The 19,901-nt window shown below is 31.7% G+C and overlaps 7 protein-coding genes and 1 long non-coding RNA gene across 9 annotated transcripts; 3 read left to right on the forward strand and 5 right to left on the reverse strand.

Moving 5' to 3' along the window:
* Positions 1-2,329: 2,329 nt before the first annotated feature.
* Positions 2,330-3,758, reverse strand: LOC132701225 (uncharacterized). Its single transcript, XR_009618737.1, has 4 exons — positions 3,493-3,758; positions 2,904-3,183; positions 2,693-2,845; positions 2,330-2,450 (listed from the first exon to the last, which is right to left on the reverse strand). It is a non-coding gene; the product is annotated as an uncharacterized LOC132701225 (long non-coding RNA).
* Positions 3,759-4,890: 1,132 nt separating this feature from the next.
* On the forward strand, positions 4,891-6,920 carry LOC132700676 (snRNA-activating protein complex subunit 3). Its single transcript, XM_060668157.1, has 6 exons — positions 4,891-5,597; positions 5,680-5,890; positions 5,943-6,191; positions 6,244-6,387; positions 6,457-6,587; positions 6,645-6,920. The coding sequence occupies exons 1-6, from the start codon at positions 5,398-5,400 to the stop codon at positions 6,886-6,888; spliced, it is 1,179 nt and encodes a 392-aa protein (XP_060524140.1). The 5' UTR covers positions 4,891-5,397; the 3' UTR covers positions 6,889-6,920.
* Positions 6,921-6,930: 10 nt separating this feature from the next.
* LOC132700678 (exodeoxyribonuclease) lies at positions 6,931-9,707 on the reverse strand. The gene is made up of 4 exons (XM_060668158.1): positions 8,433-9,707; positions 7,553-8,210; positions 7,141-7,450; positions 6,931-7,089 (listed from the first exon to the last, which is right to left on the reverse strand). The coding sequence occupies exons 1-4, from the start codon at positions 8,463-8,465 to the stop codon at positions 6,972-6,974; spliced, it is 1,119 nt and encodes a 372-aa protein (XP_060524141.1). The 5' UTR covers positions 8,466-9,707; the 3' UTR covers positions 6,931-6,971.
* A 128-nt stretch (positions 9,708-9,835) lies between these two features.
* LOC132700680 (large ribosomal subunit protein eL24) lies at positions 9,836-10,955 on the reverse strand. The gene is made up of 4 exons (XM_060668160.1): positions 10,801-10,955; positions 10,601-10,676; positions 10,268-10,515; positions 9,836-10,022 (listed from the first exon to the last, which is right to left on the reverse strand). The coding sequence occupies exons 1-4, from the start codon at positions 10,803-10,805 to the stop codon at positions 9,887-9,889; spliced, it is 465 nt and encodes a 154-aa protein (XP_060524143.1). The 5' UTR covers positions 10,806-10,955; the 3' UTR covers positions 9,836-9,886.
* A 190-nt stretch (positions 10,956-11,145) lies between these two features.
* On the forward strand, positions 11,146-12,230 carry LOC132700679 (signal peptidase complex catalytic subunit SEC11A). Its single transcript, XM_060668159.1, has 4 exons — positions 11,146-11,395; positions 11,485-11,744; positions 11,796-11,973; positions 12,024-12,230. Exons 1-4 carry the CDS (start codon positions 11,345-11,347, stop codon positions 12,072-12,074), a joined length of 540 nt encoding a protein of 179 aa, XP_060524142.1. The 5' UTR covers positions 11,146-11,344; the 3' UTR covers positions 12,075-12,230.
* Positions 12,231-12,368: 138 nt separating this feature from the next.
* LOC132700938 (N(6)-adenine-specific methyltransferase METTL4) lies at positions 12,369-13,558 on the reverse strand. Of its 2 annotated transcripts, XM_060668537.1 has the most exons (3): positions 13,494-13,558; positions 12,688-13,418; positions 12,369-12,639 (listed from the first exon to the last, which is right to left on the reverse strand). In XM_060668537.1, exons 2-3 carry the CDS (start codon positions 13,397-13,399, stop codon positions 12,383-12,385), a joined length of 969 nt encoding a protein of 322 aa, XP_060524520.1. In that variant the 5' UTR covers positions 13,400-13,418; positions 13,494-13,558; the 3' UTR covers positions 12,369-12,382. The 2 variants fall into 2 exon arrangements, with proteins under 2 accessions (XP_060524520.1, XP_060524519.1); XM_060668536.1 differs by having other exon boundaries at positions 12,688-13,539.
* A 474-nt stretch (positions 13,559-14,032) lies between these two features.
* On the forward strand, positions 14,033-19,901 carry LOC132701415 (putative esterase F42H10.6). Its single transcript, XM_060669296.1, has 5 exons — positions 14,033-14,208; positions 14,271-14,458; positions 14,582-14,759; positions 17,397-17,584; positions 19,275-19,901. Exons 1-5 carry the CDS (start codon positions 14,137-14,139, stop codon positions 19,435-19,437), a joined length of 789 nt encoding a protein of 262 aa, XP_060525279.1. The 5' UTR covers positions 14,033-14,136; the 3' UTR covers positions 19,438-19,901.
* On the reverse strand, positions 14,762-15,961 carry LOC132700711 (acyl-coenzyme A thioesterase 13-like). The gene is made up of 3 exons (XM_060668206.1): positions 15,645-15,961; positions 15,401-15,588; positions 14,762-15,327 (listed from the first exon to the last, which is right to left on the reverse strand). Exons 1-3 carry the CDS (start codon positions 15,714-15,716, stop codon positions 15,162-15,164), a joined length of 426 nt encoding a protein of 141 aa, XP_060524189.1. The 5' UTR covers positions 15,717-15,961; the 3' UTR covers positions 14,762-15,161.

The following is a 19,901-nucleotide window of genomic DNA, read 5'->3' on the forward strand; positions in this document are numbered from 1 at the left end:
TGTCTCATCAGTATAAACAAAACAAAATTGAAAGGCTTTTTCTTGCTTGTACGATCTTAAAAATTTAATCCTCTAAAAAGCTCTAAGTGTGCACGGCATTTCAGTCACAAGTTTATTAATAATAAACGAGGGAATTAAACAGTTTACCAAACGTGTTGCATACTATACTTTTTCTACGACTGTTAGCTTTTGGGTACATTTTTGCACAACATGAATACATTCATGACCGTCAGAATTGACCAACGTCAAAATTTAAGCCGTGCGGTAAAATCTTCGAAAACATCCGATTGGTCCCAAACCCGTGCGATAATATTCCGTAAATGTCCGAAATGGTTCGGTTCTGTGGGACAAGAAACTCACGTGGTAAAGTGACACTTTAGGTATTTGACAGAAAGGAGTAGAAAATAGTGCAAATGGCATTTGAGTCACGAGTTTCTTTAACACTAGCGGAGCCAGTGTTTAATAAATGAGTGACTTAAAAAGTTTACCAAATATGTTGCATACTATACTTTTTCTACTCCCGTCTGTAAAATACTTAATTACACACCGATCTAGCGTGCGGCAAACGTCACTTTACCACGTCAGTTTCGTTCCCCACGGATCCAAGCGACTTCGGACATTTCCGAGATTCTACCGCACGGGTTTGGGAGCAATCGGATGTTTTCGGAGATTTTACGGCAGTTTTAATTTTGAAATTTGTCAACTCTGACGGTCATGTCAGTGAACGTATTTGTGTTGTTTTTGCACCAAAAACTAATATACAGAAAAATGTTATGCGATATATCTAACAATTTAAATACTACGTGCTATAAGCTGCAATTAAAATCTAGTGGACTACTCGGTAAGTAAAGTGACATTTTTAATTCAAGTTTCCCACAGAAATTGCATTGCAACCAAGACAACTGTTGAGCAAATGAAATATTATACACAAATTAACAAATTGATATTGAATGAAAGTAAAACTAAGATAATCACCTTTTCAACACAGGACTTAAATGAGAGTTTATTAGTACGCTTTAATGAAAGCACCATCCAACAGAAAAGTGTTGTAAAATTCGTCGGAGTTTATGTAGATTCGAGACTCTCCTGGCTCGAACAGGTGGACCATATTTTCAAAAAACTTTCTGTTTACTGCTTTGTCATATGGAGGCTCCGCCATCAGGTTTCTTCCCTTTGTTAAAAATGTACTATTTTTCCAATGTCTATTCCTGTCTCAACTACGCCTTGGTTTGTTGGGGTTCTCCACATGTGGAGCAAGTCTTTAGGATGCAGAAACGCATTTTGCGGACTATACTGTTTAACTGTGGAATTTTTCATGTAGAGACCTATTTCCACAACACTCTTTATTGACACTTCCTAATATGTACATACCAAATTGTGCCATGTATGTAAAAAGAAACTCAGACATTCAGTACAGTTTAAGACCGAATATTAACATAAAAATACCTACACATCGACCGTCTCTTACATCAAATAGTCCCTTTGTTTTGACCGTAAAAATTTATAATAAATTGCCTATCGAACTGAAGGAGATCATTAGTCAAACAAAATTCAAATGCACTCCTAAAGACAAAATACTACGCCTCGCCTATTACAGTATTAAGGATTTTCTTTCTTGTAATATCTTTTATATGTATTCATTGTTTTTGTTTATATATTTGTTATTTATCTAACATTGATACTTATTATTATTATTAATTAATTATACTAAGATAATTTTATATTTATACATTCGTATTATTATTAACACTTGTAACTCAAGTCATATAAAAATAAAACTATTTTTATCTTTATCTAAATTTTACATACCGTTCGCTCCCAATTCCCTGGGGTATTATCCCGGAAATGTACGAAGCGCCTCGGATCCCTTGGGAAACGAAACTGACGTGGTAAAATGACACTATCCGCACGCTAGATCGGTGTATAATTAGGTATTTCCCACATAACAATTGTATGTTCTGCTTTAGAAAAAGAAAATATACTTACAATGTCCCTTATTTCAATTGCCCAGTTCTTTAGAATATGCTAAGTACATGTTACTGACCCCAACTTCATATTCCAGTTATCTACTCGGTATATGCTGCAGAATGTATGTAGTACATTCTTAGCATATATTTATTATATAGTCTAAACATGTTGCTAGTATAAGCCACTATAAAGTACATAGTAAATTCCAGGTATTTCACTGGAATGTGCATAAGGGTAATTGTCTTCTAGTGTTGTTACATTGCATTTTTTGTCAAAGAAAAAAAAAGCTTCTAGAAACAAAACTTTATTTAAGTGAAATTAATTAAACAAATTTTCCAGAAAATAAATATCAATTCTATAACCAATTTGTAAGTATATTTTTTTCCTTTCTTGAAATTCTCTCTTTAGCTTTAACAAGCCAGTATTTTATAATATCAATTATATCATTCTCAGCTGCCTCCCTTCTTGCAATTTGATTGAATCTAAAAAAAAATAATATTACTAATATTATTTTCAATAAAATGCAAGTTTGTAATTTCTTACATATAAATACAGCAACATATAGGAATGAGTAAAAATGAACAAATTAATTCAGTTTAATTAAATTAAACAATTGCTTGATTTTTTGGTACCTTTATGACACAAATTAGTTTCTATTTAAGCACATACATACAACACTCTCAGTTTAAATTGAATTCAAATTACGAAAAATAACATAAGTTACCTAAAAGGCCAGTTTCAAATTTTTAAATGCTTTCTTGCTTTTGGCCCCCTCACACGAAAATTGAATAGCAATTTGGTTTGTCAATGTTCTATACATAACTTTTCTCAATTTTTGGTCAACAGAATTTCCTCCAATTCTTGCTAATTCAGACACCTAAAAATAGTAAGTTATTCTACTATGTGATGAAGGTGTTGAGAAGTTGGTTCATTACTTCCGCAGTGGTACATTATTATGATTCCTATATTTAATTTTAACAGCTAACCATGACTTGCCTATTCTTGTCATCATCCAACCTATGTTCCATATCCATTAGTTCACCTTCATCCTTAATAGGAATTTTTTGATACAATTTTTTTACATTATGTTCCAATGAATATGATTGTACATCAGCTTCAAATTGTCGTGTCTTTATCAAACTTCCTATGTTGTCAATTAAGGTATTAATTTTCAAATTTATTTGACTCACTTCATCATCATTATTTTTTTAAAATCTAAAACAAAAAACAATGTTGCAGTGTAGGATCACTCTAAAGGTAAATTAAGGTGATTTATTAAAAAGGTGTTTATATTATTACAGCAAATGATATTCTTTGAAAGAATTCGACAAGTGTTTAAATTTACACCTACCTTTATTTTTTAGTGTTTTAGATAAATCAAAATTGAAGGGGTTGGAACCATAAAAGTCTAAGTGACATACAAGTTAAATATAGTGTTTGTTTGATAGCAAAGAGATGCAAGTGACTCTGGGACGTGGTAAACAGCATACTTTTTCTATATATACCCTAGAAGACTTTACTTACTTGAAAATGTCAATTCCAAACAAGCACAAACACTTAAAATGAAATTCGGCGCGACAAAACTGAGGTTATGTCCATAATAAAACTATTATCATTATGTTGGTTAGTTGTTATGCCTCAACCTACATAGATAAAAGATGGTTTGTTAAATTTCTTTGAATGAGGGATAGCGATAAAGGCGCAGATTTTATAGTGGTAAAACGATTGGTATATTACAGTCTGTTAAGTTAAATATGTTACATTTTCACAACATTTTAAATTTAATTCTCTTAAAATGAATACTTGAAATTTGAATTATGGTTCATTTCGATCATTGTCGAAAGAAGCTCGACAGTACTTGATTATCCTCTCCCAAATGCATTTTCTCCCAAGAACACATCACGTGACACTTTTTTCGTTTGTAAAAAATTAAATATGCTAAAAATCTATTCTAAGGAATATTCTAAGTAGAACATTTGGAAATATTCTTAAAAGTATATTCATAGCGCATACTTTAAAGTATAAATTTAAAATATTCTTAAAGGTATATACAGGGCACATACTTTAAAGAATATTCTTTTCTCGTATATTAAAAGAATGTATTTCGCTGTTCCGGAAAAATATTTTAGCGGTATATACGCAGTATATGTAACGTATAATGATGATATGTGGGATTACAGAAGGAAGTAGAAAAACGATTTTAATATCCAATAACATGAAAAGAATGATTCACACCAACTAATAGACTTTAGAGTTTACTACCCAATAAAGCAAATAATACCCAGCAGATTAAGTGACTTTAAACACAAATAACAAGCATCGGAGTAATAAATAATGATAATAATGTAATTGCAATACAAAATTAAACGTCAGAAGTATATTATGTTACAAGGGTTATAGCACCAACTACCTACTTGTGTATTATGTATATTAAGAGACGCTTTGAGCGAGAAGATTGACGCGCGACGCAAGAGCAGCAGTGTCACTTTTGTAATTTTTTCAACAATTTGTATAGTTTCTTTTCGGTATACTCAATTTTTAGTTATTTTTGCTGAAATCCCAACTATAGGTGTGGTGGTAAATGACGGTGCAGTCCCTATACCAGAGTCCAACTCAACTTTACTTTGCGTAGGCGTTTTGCCTTTCAAAAACAATAGTATATTTTATAACAGTAACTATTGCCGCCATCTTCAGGGTGAGGTCAGAAACTTTTTAAGTGAGCCTCATATTTGGAAGAATATAATTATGAAATTTGACGTTTATATTTACAGAAACAAATTTTTAACCATCCTGATGCAATTAAATCCCCTTTTACATCTAATATTATCTTACCCCGTACATACAAATATAGAACATTAAGGTTAGCGGATAATAAGCAAGACCAATCTACCTGTTTTTTAGACTTTATCTTCAATTTCACAAAGCAAAGAGGTTCTGTAATCCCTATTGGAATCCCTAAGTTCATTAATATTCAAGGTAGATCTAAAATCTTTCCCCAGCGGGAAAAAAGCTTTATTCAAAAGTCATATTAAGTAGGAAAACATTTTTTTTAGTTATTTGGTAATTTTTAACCAGCGCCAGAATACCGTGATCAGTTTGCCGGTTTTCAGTTTGCATATTTAGATTTGGCCCCTGTCATCAAGACCCTCCATAGTTACTCTAAAGTTATTTTATATTCATTAGAACTGTCAAAAAAAAATAACCTCACTATTTTTGAAATTAAAATTGTGGAAATGCATAGTGGCAAACATTACAAGGTGCAAATAGCAGAGTAGAAATCACATAAAACTATTAGGTACAATCTAGATCAAGATATATAAGAAACCATTTGTGACCTGTGATGCACTTGTAAAGAAATATGTAAACAAAACAGCTAATTCTGCAAAAAGACTGTCATGACTATATACAAAAATTGTACCACAAAAAGATATGGAAAAAGTTTATGCCACAGCAGCCGCCACTTCTACAGATCCCATAAATATACAAAATTATTTTCAAGAATATAAAGCCATATGCCCTTTATCAAACTCCAATGTCGAAGGTGCTGAAGAAATAAAAGATTTATTAGGAAATGAATTTGACTTAGATTTAAGTAAAGAAAAAATCGCTTCATTGGAAGAACTTTGCAGGTCAGAATTCTGTAATGAAATTATTTCTTGCAATATTTAATTTTAGATTTGTGTTGTATTTATATATTATTTAAAATTGTAGTATTCACAAGTTGAAGTTATGTTCTGAACCAAAGGATTTACCTTTAGATAATATGCCTCAAAAAAATTACATTCCAGTTACCTATCCTATAACAAAAGAGGCCAAAATTTTGGAGACTGTAAAATGCAAAGAAGGATTTAATGTACTAAAAAATAATTTCCTACTTGATTTTACAACCAGGCCCAACAAATCAAATGTTAACAACAAAATGGTAAGTTTTCTTTCTGGTTTTAATTTATAATAATTAATAATTCGATTTTAAGATAACCACACCTCAAGATATTGATCCTGGATCAACTTTTATTTACAACATCTTGGTCTATCAGCCATTTAGCACCATGACAGGACAAAAACTTAGTATAGAAAATCTCAGGATCATGTATGAAATTGAAGCAATTGGATTAAACACATTATTGGATATAGCAAATGCCATAAAATGCATCTCCGACTTGTTCTGTTTTAAAGAGGTAGAAAATACAGAAGCAGATTTATCAAAATTAGTAAATGCAAAGGTTTGACAAGACAATATAATTTTTAAGTTTTGCATCCAAATATTATTTTTAGGAAATTTATCCTTCAAGGTGTTTTTTTATTGAAAATGTTTTTTATAATGATCCTCCACACGGAAATGCCTCAGTGTATTCCTCTGTTGTTATAAAATGGGCTAAAGAAAAACATATAGGAGACTTCCATGATGAAACAATGGATGTGAGTAAAATTTATCCTTTTAGTGTGTTTATCAACCGAAAATATCTATTAAAATGTGTAATTTTTTAGACACCCTTAAATAACCTTAAACCAAGATTAGGCTTTGGTTATGTTTACATCCATCAAGGCAATTGCGAACATATCATTACATTTTCAGATGCTCGCATGATACAAAACAATGACAGTTTAATATCCTCTGAGTAAGTACTGTGCCATATACAAGTATCAAAGGAACTTCTCACAAATGTATTTATTAGGTATCCAAAAATAATTTCGGCTAAACAGCATGCAAATCATTTATGCTTTATTTGTCAGTATAGTCATTCCTCTTGGATGGTTATGGACAGTGATCGTTTACCAATTAGAAATGCATTTTTTTGTACCAAATGCTGCAAGTCATATATGTTTGTTAATGGAAAGAAGCTTGGTAGTTTCAGATTGTATCCTTATTATGACAGTGAAGTACTGGCAAGATATTCAGTGGAAGACGAAATAAAGTGAAAACAAAGCAGCAATACAATAAAAAATTGAATAAATACTAAAATATTTTATTTACTCAAACACCAGGTTGATAATGGCATGAATTAAACTGCAATAAATAATGAGATTGGACAATGATCTGAGCCCAATATTTCAGATCTGACTACAACATCGCAAACGCTGTCCTTTAGCTTTTTGGATAAAATAAAATAATCAAGTCTCCTAAAAAAAAAAGTTTACCAAAGGATACTTGGACAGAGACCACTAACTTACCAGCCAACATTTTTAGTTCTTGACTTAGACATGTATGACCAAAAAGTATAAACATCTTTCTTGTCTGGATACAACATTCTAAATGAATCAAAATAGCCATCTTCTAAAAATTCTGTCATGCCATCCCGTTCTTCCTGGGTAAACCCGGCATTTTTTTTGTTAGTTTTTGGATTGGCCAAATCAATCTCGTTATGTGCGACATTCATATCCCCGCAAATAATTATTGGTTTCTTCTCCTCCAATTCTTTTATAAAACTTTTAAATATTTTATTCCACTCCAGTCTTTTTGATAATGTGACCAAGCCGCGACCTAAAACTCAATTTTTAGGGTACATAGGCACATGTTTAAAAATGGTTATTTACATGTTAAATCATGTCAAAAAATGATATTTTGAATATTAGATGTGCTTACCTGCATTTGGGACATAAACACATATCAAAAAAAATGTGTCATATTCTAATGTAATACAACGACCTTCATTATCATGATCAGCATGATCAATTCCATAAATTACATTGATTGGTTCAATTTTAGTGTAAACAGCTACTCCAGCATATCCCTCTTTTTTACTAGAACACCAGTAGGCCTTATATCCTTCAATATCTTTTACTTCATTCGGTAATTTTTCATTGCTACATTTTGTTTCTTGCAAACATAGAATATCGGGATTGTCATATTTAACAATTTTTAATCCATCTTTTTTGAGCCAAGCTCTTATTCCGTCAACATTCCAGGAAGTAACTTTTAAATTAGGTTTCTTACCTTTTGCGTTTTTTTGAGAACATAAAAAATTGATTTCTTCCCATTTAGTTATTGTATCATTCAATGGGGTTTTCTCTTTTGAATCTTTCTGAGCTTTCTGCTTAGTACCTTCAGTTTCTTTGACTCTCTTTGGTGCTGTTTTCTTTTCTGTAATTTTTTTTTTTTTAGGCTCATCACCACTTTCCACCAATTCCTGCTTTGCTTGGCGCTTTCTCGTCACCCTCTTTGTGATATTCTCTTCTTGTTCCATGATTTTGTTAAGCTTTGGAACTACTTTCTTAGACTTTATATCATTTTCAATAGTGTCCTACAAAAGTTTGATTGTGACTTAGCTAATCAGATCCATTTCAGCAAAACATTTTGTAATACAATTCTTTTAGGAGATAGCTCCCCTGCATTAATTGTATTTTGCAACAAACTACGATTCATCCCACCTAAATTCTGGAGATTCAATGACTTAAAATTCTGGTTTTCAATAAATATTACTATTACTACCAACTAGTTTCTAAAAATTAAAAAAAAAACTTACTGTTTGCTTAGCGGGCTTTCTTTTAGGAGGCATGCTAAATAGCTGCAAAGGATGTACAAAATCACAAGTAAACCGTTGAGATTAAATATTTGTTACGGCCGATCCTGAAAATTAAGCCAATTCCAAACAGCTACTTGGATCAAATGGATGGGAAGAAGCTTGTTTGAATGAAAGAAAAAAAAATCTTCTTCTTTTCTTTTGAAGTTGGCGCTGCTTAAGAGGCAATTTGCTTGCACAGTTTAAGACTACCTCAACTCTCAGGGGAAGTGTCTACTATTTGTCAATCCATGACAATCTCATCGAACAACAGATAGCACAAATATCACGAAGAAAACATTACAAACATAAGAGCGACAAAAATTAACACAAAAACTATACTTTGAAAAATAGTCTAATTTAAAACGAAATAGTAGCTCAAAGATCAGGATGGTCCATCGACCTAAAGAAGACACGCATAAGCGCATAAACTACAATTTTCTAGTAACATAAAAATTTTAAAATGGTGTTCGGTGTTTAGGAATTAAGAACAAAAATCAAGAATCCTGATAACACTACCAATTAACAGGTCAATTTATTTTATAGGTATATTTCTTACCACATTCGATCCCGCAGCAAACTTCTTCATTTTGACCAATGGTGATCCATCACTTTACTTAATATCTCTGTAGAAATACATATTTGTACATAATTTCTTAATATTGCATTACCAAAATAAAAAAATGTACTTATTTTTAACCCATTCTGCTTTACTGTCTTTTTTACTTTTTTTAAAACGTAACACATACAAAAACCTTTCTATATAAAGACATATATATACACCAAACAATTATAACCCCAATAGACACTCTATAAAACTGAACTCGCATAAGAGCTCATAGTATATCTTTTATTTTCGGTTGTTACCAATAACAAGTGCAGAACTCAAATTTTTCTTGTTCCTTCTTTACTGAAACTACTTCAATTGTATTTAAACTCTAGCTATTTTAACACTCCCAACTACCAAATAATTTGTAGATAGCATTCTTTTATAGTATGCGAACCAAGTTACCTCATCCTGTATTTATCAATATCTACTTGCCATTTTTGTCCAGCTACAAAACAGAAAATCATTTGACCAAAACATTTTTTATAATTTTTGAAAACAGGTATGGACTAGAATTAGTTTTTAATTAAAATAATATGCTTCAAACTGTCATTTTTGGCCAGATTTCTGAAAATTGCCCTGGCAGTCAGCATGTCACCAATAAAGCACATTGCAGATAATGATGCCCTGGCAGTCAGCATGTCACCAATAAAGCACATTGCAGATAATGATCTTAACATATCTTAAATAGTAAACCTAAACATTGAATACTAACCACAATTTTAGAAATTAAAAAAAAATTATACAGGAAGCGCAAAAATACACAGTATATTACCACATTTATTTTTAGAAAATTTAAACAATAAATAAATTATCGTTTGCCACCAACTCTTGGAGCAGCCTTCTGTACCACTTTTGCTATTTTCTGTTTAGGGGCTGCTTTTGGTTTGGCTGGTGCTGTAGCTTTCTTTGCAGCTTTTGTAGATTTTTTTGCTTCCTTTGCAGCACTGCAAAAATTAATTTAAATCATAACTATATCAAAAAATCAACAGTTAATCCACATTTAAATGTAGTGATGTTAAATAAACTATTAGCTATTGGATAGCAAACAGTTGGTAAGTAACCACTTTTATTTATGCAGTTTAACAACTAATAAAATGGTTTTTTCACCATTTAATCGTACCAACTGCAATAGAAAACCACTTTAATTTGCAAAGACGACAGCTCTACAGAACATTTAATTAAAACTCACCGGATAGCTTGTTCTCTTTGTGCTTCTCTAATTTCTGGTCTTTGGTTCCGCTTTGCTAAGATATCATTTAACGAAGCTCCCACAATTGCACGTTGCGCCTTTTGAGTCCTTCGCGTACGTTTCTTGGTGGTTTCTTCTTCCTGACCTTTTTTATGCTTGCGTCTATAAAGTACAGTCCACGTAACTTTACGTGGGTTCCGTCTCATTAAGTGAGCCCGCTCGCATTTCGAATTCAAAAACGTAAAATTCTACAACAAATTTGCCATTTTTTAAATTCTTGCCTAGGACGGGAGAATTGCCATAATCTATAAAAAATAATTAGATAGCCATTACCTTTCCATCGACCTTAACCATGGTTTTTCCATGACCAGGATAGATTTTGTAGCCGCTATAAGCGCAAAGCCCGATCCTAAATCAGAAAATTCATTAAAATATGTTTCAATTTCGATTTGAGACGTAACAAAACACTATAATTATAAAATTATATAAACTGATGCCCAAGATAATAGGCGATGTATATTTCCGAAACTTACTTCATTTTGCCTAAATCTCAACGTCAACAAAAAGAACCCATAGATAATCGAATTTGGTTGGTTAAAATGTTCTAACAAAAAATATAAAGCAAGGAACGTAAATAAGTCATTCAATTTTAGTACACGAGTTTCAAAGCGAGAGCTAAAAAGGAGATATCAAAGTACTTCAAGTTCTTCTATTTACCCTAGGTTAAGCTACGGGCGTTTACTTTTTGGGAATTTTGATAAGTTATAGAACTGTCTGACAAATTTGACAAAACCTATATAACAGACAATGGAACCAGCATGAAATTTTTGTTATTGCTAAATTAGCTTCATTTTCTTTTGTTTTTAATTAGAAAAAATTCTCATTGTAAATAAGCAGGCGTTTTGATCAATAAAAAGCAAGTACGTTATTTGTATAATTTGGACCATCAGTAAGAACCACCAACCTTACTTGCTATCATCTTTTCTATGCAACTTAACCTTTTGACTGACGTGGATTCATCGACACGAAAACATTTTGAATTGCGGGCACCCAATAAATACTTATTTTTATACTACAATGGATATAGCTACACTGTTCGATGACGTTAAACGAATGAATAAAAGACAGGTAGATAAAACATACTGTTATGTGCTTAGTGTTAAATATTCTGTTTGAATTTGATGTAAAAATATATAGATAATACTTACCAATTTTAGTTTCTCTACCAAGTCCTAAGTTTTGGAATGATTGTGTCTTCTGCTCTAATGATTTGGAAAGGTCTAATGGTTGTAACAGGAAGTGAAAGCCCCATTGTTGTAGTTTTATCGGGCAGTATGGAACCTGCATTTCACAGAGGAGATCTATTGTTCTTAACCAATTATCCTGAGGAGCCTGTTAGAGTTGGAGAAATTGTAGTATTTAAAGTCGAAGGAAGAGATATTCCAATAGTACATCGTGTGTTAAAACTTCATGAAAAGTAAAGGTTGATATTTCTTTTATGTTGTTGTTTTTTCAAGTTTATTTTTAGGAACAATGGCACTGTTAAATTTTTAACCAAGGGAGACAATAATAGTGTTGATGATAGAGGATTGTATGCCCCAGGACAGTTATGGTTAACAAAGTCAGATGTTGTTGGTCGGGCAAGAGGATTTCTGCCATATGTGGGCATGGTAACAATTTTGATGAATGAATATCCAAAGTTTAAAGTAATTTAGGACTATACAGCACTATTGTTTGCTTAACAGTTATTTTTCAGTATGCAGTATTGGCGTGCTTGGGGATGTATGTGTTAATTCATAGAGAATAGTAGCAATCAAACTTCCTTTTACTTGAGGTAAAGAATTAATTGTATAATTTTGTGTGTAACTTAAAAAACTGGGTATCTACTGTAACTAGTGTTTGAGATGTTTTTTGGCATCTGCGAGGTGTATAATTTTTGCTAATAAATTTCTCTGAAATAAAACCACTGCTTTTATGTTGCATTCTAAGACAACCCAAAAATCTTTTGAAAAACTGATGTTATGGAAAGTGGGTTTTCATCAATTATGGTTGGTTTTTTTTTTATAAAAGTTGTTGGAAACTAAATCAAAAAAATAAGAAATTGCCAAATAATATTTACTTATTTTCAACACAATACAAGGATTCATGTTGAAATCTTAACGTCTCATTTCCATAGCTTGTCCAATGTGGCAAAAGATTTCTGGCAAAAATTTCTAAACATTTTGGATCCTTTGATATAATTTTTTTAAAAATTTGATGTAAAATTGGTTTATGGGAATGTATCGCACTAGGGACACTCACTATCAATTTTTTCTCTTTTGGCAAACAATTGTTTCTGCTTCCAATAATTATTCTCTCAAATGGTTGTTTACCTAAAACAGGCATTGTCAAAAAGTAAAACATATGTGCAAATGGCTCACCATTTGGTTTGGAAAAGTCACATACAGTTTCCCCACTCTTGGTGACTTTTACCCAATACCAGGTTGAGATATATCCAACCTTCCACTTTTTAAAAACAATGTCTTTCAAATATGTTATATGTTTTGGAGAATTTGTACACCAAACCACAATTAGTCCATTGTCAGTTAACATATTTTCTAAAGGTATGTTTTTTAATTCTTCATTGGCCATCATATTGTAAGCATGTGGACTTTTTTTTCTTTTACGTCTTATATATTTATTGTACCAAGGAGGATCCAACAAGATCAAGTCAAATGTTTTTCCTTCTAAATACAAACTGATACTTTCCACATTTTTTACAAAAAAAATAGAATTCCTGGGAAAGAAAAATCTTGAGTTATTAATCATTTTATCAACAGGTGGACCAATATTTGAACCTACTGCGTCGCTTATTAAATATTTCCCTGATTCTTCATATACAAAATCTGCTGTGTTCAAAGCTGCTGTGTTTTTTGATTGAACCAGTTTGCTAACTACACAATTGGTTTCTTTTAATTCTTTGTTAAATTGATAATAATTCTTTTTAATGAATTCTATTTCCTCTTCTGAATCACAATTATTTTCCAAGGAAATGTTTTTTTTGGCTTTCGGTTTTGTCTTCAAACAGTAAGGGGTAAAAATTTTGTATAGGTTGGGATTGATTTTTGGTTTAAGATTAATGTCTTCATACATGTTATTGATGTAAGTTTCACTGCAAAGAAAATATCCTAGTTCGTTTTCAAATAGAATACTCATTGTATAAACTTCGGTATTATTATTCAATTACCCATTTTTTTTCGCTTAAAATGCTAAATGGCATATAGAAAGACTAAGGTTATAATACAGTTCTTCTTATTTACATTCCCCTGGGGCCCGTTAACAAGATTTTTGTTATTCAATTATGATAAACCATTTAAGAAAGACGAAGATAAATTTTGTTACTCAAAAGGATTCTGTGGTGGAGCATTGCACGCGGCGGTTTAACCTCCGTTCGCTCCCGACAGAATCCCTTGTATTCGTCCTCAAAAGTGTGATATCGGTTTCCACTGTATGGACTTAGTGTTGTTAGTGTTCAGTGCATGTTTTAAAGTTATAATCGTCGTCGGCCCCGTCGTTTTTCCCCGTTCACGCCGGTATGGAGGCCGGATGGGCCCGGATGGTCCGCGGTGGAAGCGGGGGGTGTCGGTTTTTTTTGGTATCGGTCAAATTTGTTTTTTTGCTAGTTGAGCAAATGTTGGTTATATGTCTTCTTTGTACGTGTTGGTCAATGACCAAAAGCGAAGATCCTCGACGGAAGTCGGCAATGGGCGAATGATCCTAGCAGTCGAGCCCAACATTTTTTGTGAAACGCATACTTGAACTTGTTACTCAAAATTTACACAAATGAAAAAATTCGTAAAACATATCACATAGTAGTGAAATCAGTTAAAATGCCTGTCACAGCTACACAGTTATCAAATCTCTTGAAAGGAACTAAAAGATTTGATCAAGTTCTAAATAAGGTGCAATATTTTTGTTTTATAAATCACTTTGGTAAGAAGAAAGTTAGAATATTCTATTCTAGGTAAAAATATTAAAACTTGAACAGGGAAAGTGTGAGGCTGAATTAACACTTGATGAAGAACATACAAATATATATGGAGGGCTTCATGGAGGTCTGTCTGCTACATTGGTTGATTCAATATCTAGCTATGCCTTAATGTCACATGAACATGGACAAATGCCCAATGTTTCCATTAATCTGAATATAGAGTAATAATTGTTTTTTGCACTAAAGTGTGCTCATATGCAATAGAACCCACCGTACCTGAGTTAGCAAGTTGCTTTATTCATAGATTTAATCAGATTTAGTAAAGTAAAATAAGGCTTTTTTAGATTTTTAAAAGCTGCCAAACTGGGGGATAACATCAAAATAATTGCTGAAACATTAAGAGTTGGAAGAACAATTGCTTCTTTAGAAGTTCTAATTAAAAATGAAAGTGGAGATCTCCTGGTAAAAGGGTCTCACACCAAGTTTCTGAAATTTGCTGAACCGGAATTCAACCCATCTAATTAATTAGAATTAAATTCACTTGGTGGGACTTTTTGCCAATCAAGCTAGTATTCTTCTACTGTGCCCTTTCTGAGAATGTACACAACCTAGTAAATAAATTTACTACAAGTGTTGCATGAAGTGTTTAACCAAAATTTTGATACTGATATTAAAAAACAAAATAAAGATTTTATAATAAAATTTTACTGTTTTTGTTTCAAGTCAATATCTGCTTAAATTGAGTGCACAAATTACCAGTTTGTAGAACTACAAACTGGTTACAAACCTATGTAAAATTTACTTTACAGCTATATTTGTCACTTTGAAATTACTAAACTGACCAAAACTATTGACATCTTCACTTATTTATTACATATTTGAAAGAATAACTCAATATAAAATTTAAAAAATAACATCAGTAGTTTACCATGAATGTCTTGTGATATAAGCTGTATGACTAGCCTTAACTATTAAATCACTTGTTGATTTGTTTTTTATGAGCACATCTAAAAATGCCAAAGTTTGACCAACACTAACTGCCTTGGAAGTAATTTGAATAGTATCTCCCAAATTTGCAGTTCTATAGTATCTAAAAGTAAAACACCAATTACCTATATTAGGTGAAGAATAAGGTGACAAATTGTTTAAATTGAGATGCTTACGTCAAGTGCATATTAATTGAAACATGTGGGAAATCTCCTGCTTTATGGGTTGTTAGCGCAAAACTAGATATATGATCAACTAACAATGCTGAAAAACCATTATGTAAAGTACCCATTAAATTTGTATGTTCCTCGGCTATTGTTAACTCGGCCAAACCATTGCCATTCTCCATTGACAAAATGTTCACCTGCAAGCTTTTAATGTTTATTATTTAGACGTTATAATACCAAAACCTAGTATTACTTTCCGCAAAATTTTGTCGAATCCTTTTGTACTCTTAATATGTTGCATTAACGACAAAGGTTTAAAACCCATTTCTATCCCGGATATTAAACCATTCTAAACCAGTTACATCAATAAAATATATTAAAAATGATAAGACGTTTTTATAACGATTTTTATATACGTGGGATCTCCGATTGTTTTGAATGAAACAAAAAAATAGCTGAAGTGAAATAATTTGCAAGAATACAACATAAAATCAGATTGTCCATTTAAAACAAGACATATTTAATCCAGACAAAATCTTGAATCTAAAAAAATTTATGGCAGAAGACTGAGTTTAGTCACAGACTACGAAACAATTGTTGTTGGTTGTGGTATTCTGTGGATTAGTGTTTTCCATAGAAGTATCCCTGAACCTTAGTCCTATTTGTTTGTCTTCTCTATTGTTTTCAATACCAGGAGAATCATAGATCCAATTAATTAGTAAAAATTAAACTGATTCCGAATGGTTGTGGTACGATTCATATACGCGCATTGCGAAGTTTGAAATTTATCTGCGCATGTTGGGAATCGTACTAGAACTTTCAAAATAAGTTTCAAAGTGTACCAAATCAAGTCTAGTTTTAAGAAGCCTACGCCGGGAATGTGGACTTTCCAATAATTAGCGTGGTTTAAAGTTGTTCCAAACAGATCTGGGAAAACTGGTACATTAGCATGGTGTTAATTTATAGTAATTAATACTGAGCAAAAGGGAAACGTCAGAATCAATTCGAAAATGAAACCAATACAAGGCTAATTTACAAAGTCAATGCCGGAATCGATAGTTTGCCCATAGAGAATGGAAAAAAGAAGAGCTTTTAATAGAGTTTTTAAATGATAATCCGATTCTGTGGTGGAGCATTGCACGCGGCGGTCTAACCTCCGTCCGCTCCTAGCAGAATCCGCCGAATTCGTTCGAAAAACCTTTGGTATCGGTCTTCAATTTGTGTGACTCTGTTTCGGCAGTGTTTGGTGTTTGTTTTAAGTGTAAAAGTTCCGCCGGCCCCGTTGTTTTAACCGTTCACGCCGGTATGGAGGCCGGATGGGCCCGGATGGTCCGGGGTGGAAGCGGGGGGGTGTCGGTTTTTTGGTATTGGTCAAAATTGTTTTTTGCTAGTTGAGCAAATATTGGTTATATGTCTTCTTTGTACGTGTTGGTCCATGACCAAAAGCGAAGATCCTCGACGGAAGTCGGCAATGGGCGAATGATCCTAGCAGTCGAGCCCAACATTTTTTTGTGAAACGCATAATTGAACTTGAATTGAAATGATAACCCTATGCCCAACAGCTATCTGTGAAACGCAATATTGAATTGAATTTCAAATGATAACCCTAATTATTTTTTGAAATTTAGAAATTTTCTTTTGAATTTGCAAACACTTCTTCAAACTTTTTTGTGTACCGTGTATGATTTGGCAAAAATGTTAATCCTTACGTATATTTTGATTGCTGATGTTGTTGACCTTTGGATCCCTCATATATCTAAGCAAAGCAATGAGATATAAAGACAGATATTACCTATGTTCACGTGAAGTGATTAGTTCTCGCAGACGAGACGACCCATATTTAAAAAAATCATGTCTGCTTCAAAAATTTGTAATTTTTCCAAAGTCTTGAAAGAGATGAAAGGATTTGACAGATTATTAGCAAAGGTGAGCATGTATTTTTGAATTATGTAAACGTCTTGTTTTTGGATGTTTCTGATTTTACATCCTAAATTTTTTGTAATAGGTAAATTTTCAATCAATTGACCACGGGAATGCATTAGCGGATTTCATAGTTGAAGAAGAACACACCAACCCTCTTGGCACTTTGCATGGAGGATTTTCTGCAACTTTAGTTGACAGTGTTTCCAGCTTTGCTCTCTCAACTCATGATAAAGTTGGCTGTCCCCATGTTTCAGTTGATATTCACTTAACGTAAGTAAACTTTTGTCATCGTTTTTTTAGATCTATGTGTCTGTGTGTAGGATTAGAAAATTTTAATTATAGTTGCAATATGATTGTTGTTGTGCATTGTGTATATATCTAACTGGACAAATTGAATATTGGGTCCTTTTACGATGTGGCAATGGCATAATATTAAATCATAATAACTGAGTTCTAAATTGCAGAGGTTTCTACTTTAACAACTTAGACATTGCCTTTAATATTTATAATTAATATATATGATGCGTTTCAGACACTTGACAAGAATTTCAATAGGTGATTCACACATATTTTAATAACAATTTTTCCAATATTACAATTATTTTTTATTACATTAAATATTGAAAATTGCAATGTGCGGCAAAATCTTTTAAAATATATAAATAATAAATATATACTATAAAGGCTATTTAAAACTAGAAACATTTTCTTACAATTTTGAAAATTAACTTTAATTCCTGATTATAAATCTAGTTATTTTTTATTTTCTTATATTTATAATAATAATTTAAGATGATGTGTGTTTATTAAGTTTATTTAAAAGTCTAGAATCAATTTTTATTCTAGTTCACACATCTTAATGTATTTGTTAAGATCTCAGAGTCATTATTGTACAGTGTTAAGAGACTTAGGTACTATATAATATATTTAAAGTCAAATCAAATTTAAAAACATTAAGAAAAAACAAAATCCATAAAATTTAAGGTACAAAGATTTTTTTTGGTTTAAAGAATGCAATAAAGAAGTTTTAGATATAGGATCTCTCAAAAGTGGGAATTTTTGGTTTGGTGATCTGCAAAGGGTGATTTTCCTAGATATAACGTCATTTGTATTTTCACATAGATCAGTTATTTACCTACAATATTTTTCTATTTTCAAAGAAACCCACAACAACGGCAATTATCTGTTAGTATCATTTAACTGTTAGGAAGAATTAAAACAGAACTTTCAATCATTTTTTGTCAGTCATTTAATTTTGTATAGACCATTAATTTACCAACAATATTTTTCTATTTTCAAAGAGCTACACAACAAAGAAAAGTGTCTGTTAATATCAAATAACTGTTAAAGAGTTAAAACGAAACTTGCATTTATTTGAATCTATTATGGATTATCTGCTTTTTATATATAATAATAGAATAATATAATATTAATACAATCTGTATTTTCAGAGATTCAAAAAAAATTAAATTTTTGATAAACCTGTTTGGCTCATAATAAACTACGTTTTACTTAGTTGCGGTTGTTTCCATTAAGCTAATTTGGCTCGGAATCATGTTTGGCTGGTGTACAGGGTGTCCCACAATGAACATCGAGATGGCGGTACCTGGAAGTTGGTGTCAACGTATCTTGTTTTGAATAGAATACTATATATTTCATTTATTTTTTCCTCGGAATGTGCTGATGATGTTTAATGTGGAACTTTTTGCGAACCATTTGCAATATTACAAGCCTCTTAATTAATAAAAAATACTTAATTCTTTCCCATAAAACTTTGTTATATATGGTGGAATGAACGTAATCGAGGTAGCTTGGATACTGATAGTATATGATAAAATTGTAAAATTATTAAAAAGATCTTATGTGATGGAAGATCTAAACTAGAATACTGTTTTTTAGATTTAGTATATTTTTGCCATGATGTGTTGCATCCCAATGAAGTGTTTATTCCGTTTTTCAGATATTACTCTTCCGCAAATGTGGGAGATCATGTTGAAATCGAGGCAAATACAATAAAAGCGGGTAGATCGATGGCGTTTTTAGAAGTACTTATTAAAAACAAAAACACTGGTGTTCTTTTATTGCGAGGTCTACATTCAAAGTATTTGATGCGCGGAAAGTAATCTAGAATAAATTAACAGTTTAGTTGTAAAAAAACTTATTCGAATTTTAGTAGATTTCACTATATTTAGGTATTTCGTGGTATTGATCACGTCTGGTGATTATAAGAGATATCATTTTCATCAACATTTTATTTTAATCAAATTTAAAAAAATAATTTAAAGTAAAAATACCGACGTTATTGCGAGGATTGAAAGTATGTAATATAATTATTTTTTTTTTATCGAAAAATTGATAACCAAAAAATTCATTGAAATTATAATAGATTTTGCCATATTTAAGTATTTTCTGATGTTGATCATGTCTGGTGATTCATTGATTGGGTAATCATTCTTATCGACATTTTGCTTTAATTATCCGGCAGCTAGATAAAGCATGACGTAACTTAAAATAATGACACGACAGTCTCCTTTTATTGAAATTTTATAACTAAAATACCAATTAGTAAACACAATGGTTACACGAT

This window comes from Cylas formicarius, unplaced genomic scaffold (genome assembly GCF_029955315.1).
Source record: "Cylas formicarius isolate icCylForm1 unplaced genomic scaffold, icCylForm1.1 PGA_scaffold_4__25_contigs__length_36172078, whole genome shotgun sequence".
NCBI classification, from domain to species: domain Eukaryota; kingdom Metazoa; phylum Arthropoda; class Insecta; order Coleoptera; family Brentidae; genus Cylas; species Cylas formicarius.